At 46.8% G+C, this 14287-nt stretch overlaps 1 protein-coding gene across 2 annotated transcripts in view; it reads left to right on the forward strand.

The window, feature by feature from the left end:
• The window catches only part of GLI2 (GLI family zinc finger 2), a 148133-nt gene that overhangs the window by 101887 nt on the left and 31959 nt on the right, over window positions 1–14287 (forward strand). For both annotated transcript variants that reach the window (XM_026852896.1, XM_026852897.1), the window contains 3 exons: window positions 915–1117; window positions 2803–2994; window positions 13498–13699. In XM_026852896.1, coding sequence (XP_026708697.1) covers window positions 915–1117; window positions 2803–2994; window positions 13498–13699 — 597 coding nt within the window. The remainder of the gene's footprint in view (window positions 1–914; window positions 1118–2802; window positions 2995–13497; window positions 13700–14287) is intronic.

Raw genomic sequence — 14287 nt, forward strand, 5'->3', positions numbered from 1 at the left:
CCTCCTTGCACCCTCTGTGGTTTGTCTAAGAGGCTGGAGGGTACAGTTGGAGACGTGTCTGGGAGATGTCCGCACACTTTCTCTTCTATCCTTGTTCATCCTGCAGAAACTGTTTGAGTGCTGAAACATGCCTGTGACTTTTTTTGTTGTTGTTGTTACCTGCTGAATTCCTCAGCATTTACTGACTTCTTTCTCGGGTAACACTTGGCCAGAGGAAGATCTGAGGGATTTAACAGAGGTGGCCCCCAGAAAGCATGCAATAAAACCTCTCATGAACTTTTGCCCTCTGAACCATACTGCTGACCTGTCGAGGAGCTTTGTGCAAGCTGTGATGGACGCAGGCAAGGAGGGCTGCTCCGCCAGTGCTGGCTGAGCCACACGTGCTGGACTGAGCAAAGCGCATCTCGCCTTGAGATCATATAAGTACTCCTTGCATTGTTTACATCCTTTCACAGGCAGCACTGTTCGGGGCTTTGTCTGCACGTGGCAGCAGTAAACATCTGGATACACAGGGGCAGTGAGAAGCTTACAAACCCTAGGTTTGCCTTGAACATCTTTGTGTAGCCAGCCTCCCCATGCAAGGAGATGGGGTGAGACCTCTAGCATGGGGTGTGCTTCACGCAACCTACATGTGCAGGCACTGCCCGAAGCAGCTCATGCCCCTTCTCACAGCAGCCCAGCTGTGGTGAGCCCCCTTGCACAAGTGTAGTTCTAGCGCAATGTGAATGCGGGTCTGCAGGAAGCTTGCACTGGCTTCAGGCTCCACGGGTGCCAAGAGGGGAGGTTTTTCCCACCATGTGCTCGAACTCCTCCCTCACGGGCGAAGGCGGTGGGGTGGGAGGGAGAAGGGTGGCAGGCAGCTGTGCCCGCCCCAGCTGGCTGTGAGTGACGCCCTGTCTCTGTTTCCTTCCCAGGCCTCCTCCTCTGAGCGGCAGCCCCGTCATCTCCGACATCTCCCTCATCCGCCTGTCTCCGCACCCCGCCGGGCCCAGCGAGTCGCCCTTCAGCCCGCCACACCCCTACGTGGCACCCCACATGGAGCACTACCTCCGCTCCGTCCACGGCAGCCCCACACTCTCGGTCATCTCTGCTGCCAGGGGCCTCAGTCCTGCCGACGGTAAGATGCTGTGCTACTGGTACTGCAGCAATTTTGTATCTCACCAGCACTGAAATTCCCTAAAACCCAGAGATTTACAGCTGCAAAGGCTCTGCAGCTGCTCTCTGAAGTGGGAGAGCTGTCTCTTTTTCTTTTTGGTTTTTTTTTCCCCCCCTTTAACTACACATTTGTTTTGCATCACTGCACTGAGAAAGCAGAGCGTGAGAATAGCTATTACTGCTGGATCATATTATAAATATTTTGCTTAAAGTACGTTCCTTTCTGCAGCGCTCTCGGCTCTCTTATGAGCTTCTCTGCTCTTATGTCTCTGCTGGGAGCCCTGCTTCCCCCAAAGAGGGTCACAGTCACTCTGACTGCCTGGCCTGCCTGAGACTAGGATTGCAGAGATGAGGCAACATCAGCTGGATTATCCCTTGTTGGCTTTGTGTCTCGGGGCAAGATGGCTCCTGGCTGAAGGAGAGGGGCCATACTTTCTCCTTACTTCCAAGCTGCCCTGCAGCAGCTTTCAGGGAAGGGGAGGGCGGGCAGGGAGCTGGTGCTGGGTGCACGTGAAGGTGGTGGTGCTCTTCAAACTGTGGTAGACCTTGTGTTGGAGAGCTGGGGACAAAACCAACCAAACAGGTGAAGAGGAGAATACAAAACTCTGCTTTTACTTGGGAAGGTGCAAATCATGCCTTACTTCATCAGAAGTGCTTCATTACACAGTTGCACGCAGCTGGTTCAGTGCCCAGGGAGCAGCCAGGGTTTGGGGACCCGGTGTCCTCACACCTGGCAAGTCCCAGCATCTCCTGTCTCCCAAACTGCTGCAGGGGCAAGCGGCCCTTTGCTGTGGCAAAGCAAAGCACTTCAGAGAGAAACAAGGCACCCATCTTAGTGTGTGGCAGCATAAAACCCTCTTCTATGACTAAAAAAAACATTGTTAGGGTAATGGGGAGATGCAGGCATCTTCTTCCCTCCCCCAAAACGTCATCTGAACTCCCAACCACCCACTGTGGAGAGGTCTGATGGCTGGGATGTGTGTGCTCTGCTCTGTCCTCTCCTTCTAAAGCTAGTTTCGTTGTTTGCTGTGAAAAAAACAGCATTGTGTTTTGGGTTGCTTTTCTTCTCTTTTTTTTGTTTTAGTCTTTTTTTTAAGGTGGTGGTAAATAAGTTAATGGGGCAAGCGGGTGGGGAGGCAGGTTTGAAAAATTGCAGCTGGGAGAAAGTGAGCGTAATTGGCTTTGGCAGCCAAAACGGTTTTACGCTGCCAGACACTAAACCTAGTTCTATGCATTAGACCTTGGCTTTAATTTCCTCACACTGCTATCGGGAACTGGGCTACATTTGTCTTTCCTTCCTAATAGGCAGGGATGTTAATGCTGACAGGGTTACTGCTGCCGGCGGGCTGGGCCCTCTCCCCCCTCCCCTGGGTGCCGGCTGCGTCCGAACGGGAGGACTATTAGAAGGGGAACGAGAGATTGTTTATAAATTTGCGGAAATGGAGGAATGCAGAGGCCCCAGCTTAGTTTCTTTTGTCCGCAGAAGCACGCCCAAGCACACGTCATGAGAGCCCTGTGCGGAGCCTTGCAGCCGGGGCTGGCGGGGGGCGCGGGGGGGAGACGGGGCTGCCAACGTCAGCGCCGAGGTCTAACATTGCAGTGGGAACCTTCTCCCCATGTTTTTCTCCTCACCCGCGGCTCTGGCAGTGGCTCACGAGCACCTGAAGGAGCGAGGTCTCTTCGGGCTGCCCCCACCGCCACCAGGAGCCAATCCCGCCGACTACTACCACCAAATGACGCTGATGGCTGGCCATCCAAACCCCTATGGGGACCTCCTGATGCAGAGTGGGGGAGCAGCCAGCACAGCCCACCTCCACGATTACCTCAGTCCCGTTGACGGTGAGTAGCGGTCCGGGTCCCCCGCGGCATGGCTGAAATTTTAGGGCAGATGGATGGGGCTGTCCTCCAGGTGGAGGTTGCTATATGTGGTCACTCTGCCCTGCTAAAACCCACGGGAGTTGCACTGTAATTTTTGGCTTAAAATGTCTCGTTCCATATATATATGTATAAAATATACATAATTTAAAATGTGTACATTATGGCCTCTTTGGGAGGATGTCATGCCTGCTGCATGGGTAGGAGACGGGCTGGTCCAGCAGGCAGGGCATTGCTGCCATCCTGCTGCTTTGGCCATGGGTCACCACAGTGTGCCTGGGGGCAAGCTCCAGCTCTGTCTCCCCGTTCCACCTCATGTTTAGCCTGGCTGGTGTCTGGGGCAAAGGCTGGCAATTTCCATGCATAGCCGTGCTCAGCACGATGGACCTCTAATCTTGGTTGGGACCTCTTGGCTCCCCAAGGAGAAAAAATATGTTAACAGGGAGCCACGGTGGAGAGGATGTGTTAGTACTTTGTGGGACAGAAAAATTGCAAGAATGTGGTATTTATGCTAGTATGGGCATTATAAATCCAGAACATTCTGTTTCCTGGCTAAATGAAGAAGAAATAAAATCATGTTAGGTGCTGCAGTGCTGAGTCACCCCTGCAGCCTGACCTCTGCCCTGGTAAGATGGGTAAAGTCTATCTGGAAGCATATCTGAGGTCCAAATGATTTTTAGAGCTGTTAGAAATTTCTTTCTTTTTACCTTATGCGACATCATGTAAGAACTGGGGTTGTGCAGATATTTCAGAGGACAGTTTGGGGATTATTTCTACTGCAAGAAAGAGAAGTCTTGGCTTAACTTTCAGACCCTGGCTTCTGTTTCCTGGGCTGCCTTTGGATATGCCTGTGGACCATTATAATTTTTGGAGTGGAGATCTGCATCGTTTCATTACTGCTTCAAAGTTTCTCTTGTTGAGCTTTTAAGATGAAAGACTTTGAGGTCTTGCTGCTTCGTAAAGTGACTGGTTTAGAATGATAAAAGCTGTTCTGGCTGTTCAGTGATGGGGGCTTATAGATATTTCTAGTGAAAAAAACAATTTCTCATCTGCAGCTGCTGCAGTTTTACCTGAATAGCAATTTTGTGCTGCCACTTCCTAGATTAATCGGGAACCTGGATCCCAGTTTGAAAAGGAGAGCATATGCTCCTTGGTACCATCCTGCCTCTAACACCCAGAATATATTCTGGGCTTCTCTGCTACCAAACAGCTGGTCAGTAAGATTGCTCTGTCTTCCCTCCAAAGGGTTAATGTCTGTGGTTATAGCAGATGGGTGCAAACCAGCCCTGCCAAGTTCTCCTCAGGCTCATGAACAAGACTCCTTTCCTCCTCGCCTCCTTATTAGTCCATTTCTGACCAGCAGTGCCTCACTCAAGTGCCAGATAAACAGCCAGTAAGGGAAGCAAACATAACTGTTTTCATGCTAGCGCAGGCTGACTTTTAGCACACCAAGATGCTCATCCTCTTCTCTGCTGAAGATCTATCTTCATCTGAAGTCATCTGAGATACTCCCCTTGGCAGAAGACTCTCTTGCTGTTTGCCTTCTCCTGAAAACAGCTCTAAAGTGAATCATGTATCAAAGGTCCCGGTTTCATGCAGCCAAGTTCATAACCATTATTCACTGCAAAGCCAGGGCTCACCAAGCATTTATTTTGATCTTTCAGTAAAGCTTTGTTGATGAGTAACTGGAAAGCATTTTCTGGCCTTCACATACTCTGCATGAGATGAAAACTTTCAAATATCATGAGGATGTGACATCGAGACACCGGAAGGCTACTTTTTAAGAATGTGAAAAGGAGCAGCAGCCCAGTACCAGTCTCTGGTCTACATGTTTGGGTGTATCCACCAGTCAGAGAGAAGAGACAATTGTGCATTATCAAAGCAGAGACTAAACTGAAATCCTGGCTGAGGAACCAGAGTCTCCCTCTCTTTTTAGAAAGTTATTTTAAAAATTTAAATCATTGAGGCCTAAGTAAATAGTTGAATGGATAATTTAATAGTGCTTTTCTGAGACAAGAATATCAGTAGCGTGCATAAAACCCCAATGAGTCATCACAGCATCTGTCATTCGGAGAGCCTTTTTCTTCCCAGAGAGCTTCAGAACATAAGAACTTTGCAAGAATTTGTTTGCTGAAAATGCAGGTAGCTCCTGTTAAACCACACGCAGCACCATCATACATCTGTGATAACACTGGCACCTGCAAAAGAAAAAGCAGCAGATAAGCATATATTAAAACTGGCTATTCAGTGTCACATCACCTCCAAACATCTGCAGGTCCACAGGATCTCTAGACACTAGGTATGGTAGTTCTTCCACAGACAGGTACCTGGGCTCTTCTAGTTGCTGAATTGCATTTCTTGGAGAAGTTCTCAGTGCCTCTGTGTTTGCTGGTGTTTTTTCATCCCATCAGGTGTCTAGGGTCAGGAAAAGTAATAGGACATAAGTGTCAGCTGGAGCTTGTTGTCACCAACCATGCGTCAGTTCTGCTGAGTGTTTAAATGGTGATTGAGCCAGGGTGTCCCAGAGCTGCATCTCTTTAGCAGGGTTTTCAGTGGGCAGCTAGAAGTAGTTAAACCACTAAAGCAGACCAAATTTAAGTTCTATGCACCAGCCTCCTGGGGTCTTCAGGCCAGTTCCAGTGGAGACCAAATAACCCTTCAGTAAGCTGCACTGTTTCATTCTGTCATCCAAACAGGGACTCTAAATCCCAGAATGGAGTTTGAATCCAGCCTTAAATCCATTTTCTGGAAAACCTACACTTTCAAATCAAAAACACTTTCCCATGTCGCAACATTGCTGGTGGGGCGCTTTTGAGACTAATTTACAGGATCTATTCACCAGATCAAAACAGTCTTTTTCATTTCTATTCTAGAAGTGGGTGCCACATGGTGGATTATTCCAGGTGACAGAGTGGTTGCACAAGATCATCCCTGGGCCAGTAAAGTCTGGTGGGGAGCACAGATGAACCTGGAGATGACTACAACTTTCTGAGCATGTTTAGTACATCCAGCAATTTTTCTCCTAAGCACAAGGGCTTCTGTGATTACCCTCAGCCCTTCAGGAGGTGCCATTTACTCTCAAGAGGAGCATATTCAGACTGACTTGATACTTGTACGGTTATAGCCCTGTACATCAGAAGACCTTAAAGTACTGTACAAAGCAAAGCTACTTCACCACTGGAGACCCTGAATAGAATCAGTGAACAGAGCAGTGGCAGCTCTAGGAACAAGATCTAGATCTTCAGAATAAGACTTTCATGGCCAGAGTGGGAAGCAAAGATTGTCTTTAAATCCATCACTTCTGTTTGCACAGTGTCAAAAGTGTGACTGGTTTGTTCATGCTGAATCAGGGAATGGGGGAAATACACTTCGAGTTCAACTTACATCCAGGTGGCGCTGCACAGAGGTAGTCACTGAGGTCAGGAGGGCTGCATAGATGTGTTTGTGCAACCTTACAGTTATCAACGGCAGGGATGACCCTGCAGAGCTTTCATGGCATTTCATACAGTTCTGGAGCTAGAGGGGAGATCCCTGACATTTCTTGCTGCCTAGTGCATGGCAGTCATGAATGTCTTGACTCACAACCAGAAGTTTAACTGAGAAAAGGCTTTGTTTAGCCCAGCATAGCCAACAAGCCAGCAACTGGAGAAGTTGCTTGGGATGTAGGCAAATCATCAAGAAGGACTTTATTTCCCCAAATCAAACAGTAATTCAGCTTCACTGACCTCTTTCAGTCAGTGTTGTTGGAGCCTTTCTACTTCAAGTAAATGATTTAATAGCCATCAGGGTAAGGAGCAGAGCTGGCAGTGCAGCCCAGTGGTTGCTGCAGTCAGCAGGCATGTGTCTGTGAGAGGTGAGCTCAGGACTCTGCTCCAGCAGGTTTATGTGAAGCAACTGTTCCATCAGGATGGACCAAGAGAGACCAGCCTCAGTGCAACCTAGGAAATAAATCCCTCGCCTGGGGCTTGAGGGACCAGCAGCTGGAGTTTGCAAACTGGATATGCTGGATTGCAGATGACTTCTCAAACAAGCCAGCTGTTGGCTACTCTGGGCAGACGGCGCGCCCTGTAGTCGGTTCCTTAAAACTCTGAAAGATTTTTTTGTTGTTTTCTTTGTCCCAGCACAGAATGGAAACTTGCTGAAATCTCAGAAAAGGTTCAGAGAATGGGAAACGATTTCCCACCCATTTCTAGCCAGAAATGCTGTTTTCCTCCCCAGAAAAATATGTGCAGAAGAGAGAAAAAGTCCCAGAGCATCCCATAAGCACTCTGTCTGGAATCCTGCTGCACTCTGGTTTCTGAAGAATTCAATTTACATATGCAAGTTGGGTCGTCTAAACAGTTACCTTGTGGATTGGGAGTAGAAGAATGCAGCCTTGTCTTTCAGCGTGGATTTGAGGGAAGCATTAGTATTCCTTGAACTGCAAAGTTGATTGGCCCGGGGAGGGAAGAAAGAAGGGTCCCAGGACAGCGTCTGGTGCCAGAACAAATGTCCAGCATCTGCTGCAGTCTGAGACGTGTGTTGCCGCTGCAGAAGGAGAGAGAGGGGAATAAGGCACTGGTTATGCGAAGAGTGTTTGTAGTTTATTGCTGCTGCTTATTGATTAAGGGATCATCCTGTGTTTTTATGCTGCCCTTGGGTTTAATTTGATGATGGGAGGAGGGGGATATTTCTGTACGCTTAGGGTGGAGTTTTGCTGGTGAGTGGCCAGGGAGAGGGACCGTTTTGATAACTCTGTATTTATCCCGGCACTTGGCCAGGGGATGCAGGGGAAGCGATGGCTCTGGCCGTGTTTCAGCGAGGAGGGGGGATGAGCCATCTGCAGCCCACGTGCCTTATGGGCTTGGCTGTTTGGAAGCAAATTCTCCCAATGTCCCTCTGCAGTCAAGATCACGACAACATGCTTGTCCGTAAAGAGATGCCTGAGATTTTCTTGCCCCAAAGGAGCCTCGAAGGAACTCCCACTGAGTGCCTGGCATTTCCTTTCAGGAGGGCTTTGCTGCCGCTATTTCTAGTGTGATATGACATCTGAAATCTCCCTCCAGGAAAACCATCTCTTGTAATGTCCCTCTGATGGCCCACAGCCACAGTGAGTGGTTGGAGCAGGAACTTCTGCTCCTGCCTCCCACATGAGCCGGGGTCTGATCCAGCCCTTCAGCACAACAACGCTGGGAACAGCCATGGGAGTCAGACCACAAGCTGCCACACGTGTAAAAGCTGACCGTTTGGCTCATCGCTGGCCTGTTGTGGGTAAATCTAAATTTGGGAAGAAAATCCCAGTTTCTGAGCAACCGTGGATGTGATAATTCATAGACACTGTAGGAAACTTCCAAGGAAACTTGTACCTTTTTACCAAGAAATCTGAACTTTCCTCCCAGCTTTAGGCTGGCTGCAGGACTGGGTTGGGACATTTGGCAGATGTGGGCAATGTCACTTGAAAATTCAGCCTTGAATTCTTGCTGCTTTAGAAACGGGGTATTTAAACCTCTCCAGGAGAGAAATGCCTTTGAGTTGTGAGCTGTGGCATTCACATTTACCCTGCAAAGATAATGCAGCTGTAAAGTCAAGGTTAGTCTTCTGAAATGTTATTCCAGGCAGTTATAAAAGGTTTCTTAAAATATCTGGGTTATATTTATTCTGTAGCATGTAGAGCTGAGCCTGTGACAGTCAGTGTATCTGGGTCTGTGTATGAAATGATATGGAAAGGCCAGTGTACACCTGTTAAAATACTGTGAAATGTATCTGGAATTGACTTTTTGTAAGAAGAGGCAGCAGGAGGCAAAGGCCTATGGTAAATTTTTTATTGTCCTTCGTGGGCTGCCATCCACAATGCTACCACCTATACCCAGACCTTTGGGCTCAACCTTTACTGCACCCTCCCATTCACATCTCCATTTTAATCTCTTCCTAACTCTGAGAGAGAAAGGGACAGTCTTTTGGCTTAAAATTTCCTGTGTCTTACTTCAGGCCAAAGGCTATTTTTGATGTTGCTTGAAATCTGAAAGAGTTTTGAATTCTAAGAAGGTATCTTTAGTTTTTGGAAAAAGAAAAATATCTTTAGTTTTTGCAAAAACAACAACAAAAAAATCAAGTTTCTTCCATTCAGAGCTAATTTGTTTAATATATACTGAATAAATAAAAAGCAAGTTGTTAATATGTCCAAAAAATGAGTGCATAAATATAGCATATTTTCCAAGTGGGAAATAATTTGTTTGAAAGTAAAGACGAGATATCTCAGACAGGGGTGCCTCTGGGTCATCCTTTAGATTCATATATATTTCGTGTTCCAAAGTCCTTGGAAGTCAGAGGAAAGTTTCTGATGGCTTTAATAGGTGTTCATTCAAGATGAGAGGTAGAAGTAGCATAGCGAATTGATACAGGCTGGGCATGCTGTAAATGTACTTGACTGGAAATATAATCAACACCAGAGGAGGCAACAATACAGAGTATTTCATGGAGTTGTCTTTTTTCTTGGTTTGCTGGTTGGGCTTTGGCCCATCACTTCTTTCTGAACCTGGGTGAGGAGTTTTCCTATCTCTCAGGAGTATTCAAGAGAAAGAAACTGAAGGTAAAAAAGTTCTAGATCTGGGAGAGATCACAGAGAAATTAATTTTAAAAACTGAAATGCTGGTAGATGAGTGGAATTAATTTTAAAATAATTTCCTACTTTTATTTCAATGTGTGACTTTGTTAAATTAATTTTAACCTATGATGATTTTAGGTTTCTGAACAAAACATCTTATAGAACAACAACAGAAAAATACCAGATTTTTTTTTTCTTTTGAGAGTGTTGAAGGGGATACTCTGACAGTTTGGAAACTTCCCCCAACATATTTTCCAAATGTCAAAAAATTCTTGAAACTAACCCTGTTCGTTTTGATAAGTCAGCGTTTTTGAAGGGGAGATGAGAGAGGGAGTGCTAGTGATAAATCCTCCCGAGGCTCTCCATCTCTGTGTCTGAAAAATGGATCCCTCCTTCATTTACTTCTCTGGGCACAGCCACCACTGAAGAAGTTGTATGAGGTTTTTCCTTTGAAACATCACTGGACCTCAGGCAACAGAGGTTTTTGCTTACGTATTCAAGTGGCTGTCAGTCAGACTGTATTGAACACCTTGCCTATGTGTACAGCTACACTACTGCTTATCTTTGCTGCTACCTGGTATCATTTAACATTCATGCTCAGTGTCCTTAGATCAGGGGATTAGGTCATGCCAATTTTATTATTAAGAACAATCCCAGTACTGCTAATCAGATTTTGAATAATAATTTAGAAAAGATTCCCTCTTCCTAAATGCACTAGGGAGTGCTTCTTTAAGTGGTTAAAACTCCTTTTCTGTTTCCCAGACAGTCCAATTCCGGGGCACCTTGGACAGGCTGTCATTGAAGAAAGAGGAATCCACAGCATGATTTTAGGTCACAGCTTGCCCTGGAAGCCTGCAAGACCTGAGAGGCTTTTGTGTAAAGCCCAACCTATTGGACCTGCTATCAGACATTTCAGACAGTCCACAGTACTCGCAACATCTAAATTCAAGTGGACGCTAACACAATGAATATTACTAGTTTGGGGCTGGAGAGTTCCCAGGCCAACATGCAAATCTGACAGCTTCCAGCAAAGTTTTACATGGGGAAAAAATGATGTACCTGTGTGCAGCAGAGGGGGGAGCCCATGTTGGTTGCACTGCTAAAACCCAGGTTTCTGTTGGACATCAGGACTTCATCCCTCTGCAAATTAATGGCGACCAATGGCTGAACCAGCACTGTGGACATAAATCATGTGAAAGAACAGCGAGAAATGAGTACAAGGCTTTTCTTTCTATTTAGTAATTTATCAAGGGAAGTGGCACATTAATAAACAGATCTCCCTTGAGGTGTGGGAGTAACAGAGATAAATATGACTGTCAAATCTGGCCTGCTTCCTTCTGTTAGAGAAGGAGGAGACTGTGGGAATGCAAATGCAGAAAACAATATCTATATCTGGAAAGACACATATTATTTGTAGGACAGAAACACTGACAACTCAGCTGAGATGGAGCTCCATCACACTTGGTGCAGTACATACAGAATAAAACACAGACGCTATCTAAAGTAGCTCATCTAAATAGATGACACTGGGAAACAGGGACACAGAAAGAATTAACAACTTCATCAAGGAAGTATGGCTGGGGAGGACTGGGAACAGCACCCAGGTCTTTCCAGGTTGTGGCTCATGTATTGAATCAAGATGCCTTATGGCTGGAGTGAGGAAACAAAAGATAAAAAAGTTCAGTTAGTTCAAATATTATTCGTATGTTGTGGTCAGAGCACAGTTTTGATCATTATGATCTAGACCCAAGCATCCCTCATGTTGCTTGGTCCAGGGCTCTGGCAGGGCCCAGATTTCGTGAACCAGATGTGAATTTTGGGAATGTTCCACTCCAGTCTTTAGGCAGAGCCAGCCTTTGCTGAGGGGAGTTCATTTGCTCATTTTGATTTTGCATCCACAGTGCCCCTACAAACTGGCTGCTCCTTTTCTGGCTCCCAGAGGAAGTGCTACTTGCCATGGCAGAACAGGGCTGGAATCTGCCAGCTGCAAGCATTAGGAAAGTTTGAGTCTAGTCCCTCCAAATCATGGGACAGCTTTAACATTGAGGTGTTTTTTATAGACCACTGAGTGCTCTTTCTGTTTGCTACCTGATCCTTGAGTCATGTTTTCTAGTATCTCCCTGCTCCATGAGGCTGCAGAATGCAGTTATACAAAATGCTATGTTCGGCATATATGCACAATTTGACTTTTAGGAGAAATTCCCAATACTGTCAGTATTTCAGTAAAGGCATTGCAGCTGGCAACTCTTGAAGCTTCTTAGGTGTAGGACAAAAGTCACAAGAGTGATTGGTTCAAGTGCCAACATAGCCTTGGACTTCCAGTGGGACCTCAGGCAAGTCCTTCATCTTGTGAGATGAAGGACATTATGGGTACTAAGGGGACGGTGGTACTAAACCCCATCGATTACACAACCCCCAGGCATGATAATGAACAGAACCACTTAGGTACATGAGTGAGTCATGTGGAGACTGGGAGACTGAAGCCTAGCCACTGGTCTCAGGGAAATGTTGACACAAACTTCTGCGAGCCAACAAAAATCAAGGAACTGTTTGGTCATACTGGCAGGATATATTTTACCTCCTTGCACATCTCGTTCGCTCTGTCACATTCCAGCACTGTCGTCAGGACAGAAAGTTTATGCTCTTGCAAAGTGCTGGGCTTGTATTTGGTGATATGCAACCAAAATCAGTCTCTCCAACCAACTAGAGGAAAATAGCTCATACTCCTGTCTGGGCAAGTTACTGTTTTATTCAGAGTGTTCAACAAGATATAGCCATGGCAAGCTTTCTGGGGAGACCACCGCTGGAAAAGTCAGGTAGAAATACAGTGCTGTGCTCATCGAGGGAAGGAGCTGGAGCAGCTGAGCCCTCCTGCACTCCTGTGCGGATGACAGGGATTACCAGCTGGACCCCATGGCCAAGTGGCATTTTTTACCCTTAGAAATCTTTATTTTAAAAATAGGAGACCTGAACGCTGCTCTCATTGCTTTGGAGGGATGAGTTGTTCCAGGCAGGGCTAGGACTTGGGCAGGCTCTCTGGTACTCGGGTATTGAGGAACATTGTGATATGGCCCATCCCCAGCTCCTGTCCATGCCACCCCAGAGGTCTGCAGGTGGGTCAGGCCTAGGCAGAGTTTCCTCTGGATGAAGTCAGTTGTTCCACTTAGCAGTGCTGAAACACCGGGGGAGGCCAAAATCGTACAGTAGTAACTCACCATGTATTGCAGATCCACAAACAGGACTGGCAGGGGTGGAAATTACTTCGTGCCCAAATGATTGACAATTGCTAATAGGGTCCAGGCACTGGCAGGTTCCCTCGGAGGGGGAGAGCTTGAACTTTGTGCCTGAGCTGCCAAATTGGTTTTCTTAAAACTCTTAATTTACTTTCGGGGCTTCTGGAGCCTCGCCTCCTTCATTAATTGGATGGTCGGCATTGTGCTCGCACTCGTTTGGTTTCCGCTCTCTTCTCACACAAGCACACACACAATTTCCAAGGGCCGCCCTGGCTCTGACGTGCAGCTCTTCTGGCCCGTTGCTCCTGCCACCGAGTCAACAGGGACAACTGCGTTCATGGAAACCTTGCAGGGCCTTTTCCCTTTTAATTTTAAGTTAATCTAGTGCTGATGAAAGGGGGTGATGGACAGCCTTCCGTTTATGCCCCGAAGAGAGCGAAGCAAACGGGCATTCATGGTGCTGCCTGAGGCCTGTCATTCAGCGCCCAGCAGAGAGGAAACCTCCTGTCAAAGTGCAGCTGGTCCCTGCGGCGCTCCTGGCTCCTGAACATCGCACAGCAGTCACGAGTGCCGCAGGTCTCAGCACCTCTCATGCCCCCACAAGAAGGGAGCAGACCACTGCTTTTGTCTGACAGTCTCCCTTTCCTACAGTGTCCCGGTTTTCGAGCCCACGGGTGACTCCAAGATTAAGTCGAAAACGAGCCCTGTCTATTTCCCCGCTGTCTGATGCCAGCATTGATCTCCAGACGATGATCAGGACCTCCCCAAACTCTCTGGTGGCGTATATCAACAACTCCAGAAGCAGTTCAGCCGCAAGTGGTTCTTACGGCCATTTATCTGCTGGGACAATCAGGTAAAGCTCTGGGACCGGCTCTGTTCAGCTGCATAACCATCCCCCCAAAAGGAGGGGTGATCCTCCAGCAAGGGAGACCTTCCCTTCCTTGCAACCTTTGCTTTTGTGCATTGGGGCTGCATAGTGTATTAAATAAAAGTCGCCATCTGGTTTTGCATGTGGAAGGGTACTTCGTGGCATATGGGGGGTGAATTTTGCTGGATTGGGATTATTGGTTACCAGGTTTCCAGTAATTACAGTATGATCATGACTCCCTGCAAGCAGAAACAGAGAATAAATTTGTCTAACAAAATGCTTATTGTGAACAGTTGGACTGGTTAAGAAACCCTTTGATTTAAGAGATTGCCCCAAAGTGTTCTCCAAATTATTGGCCCACATTCTTAAAAAAAAATGTTGTCTGGGCAGATTGAAGAGCCTAATTCTAAAAACATATTTAAAACAAATCTAAGCCCTTGAGTAAAGTTTTGTTCAAATCTTAATTAAAAAGCACTTACATTAGGCAGCTCACTGTTGTCAATTTCTGCCGTGATTGCTTCACCCAAGTTTCACAATGTTATTATTCTTTTTATTACTTAACTGTTAAAAATG

Source organism: Athene cunicularia (assembly GCF_003259725.1).
Source record: "Athene cunicularia isolate RWA chromosome 7 unlocalized genomic scaffold, athCun1 chr7_part1, whole genome shotgun sequence".
In the NCBI taxonomy this organism is placed as follows: domain Eukaryota; kingdom Metazoa; phylum Chordata; class Aves; order Strigiformes; family Strigidae; genus Athene; species Athene cunicularia.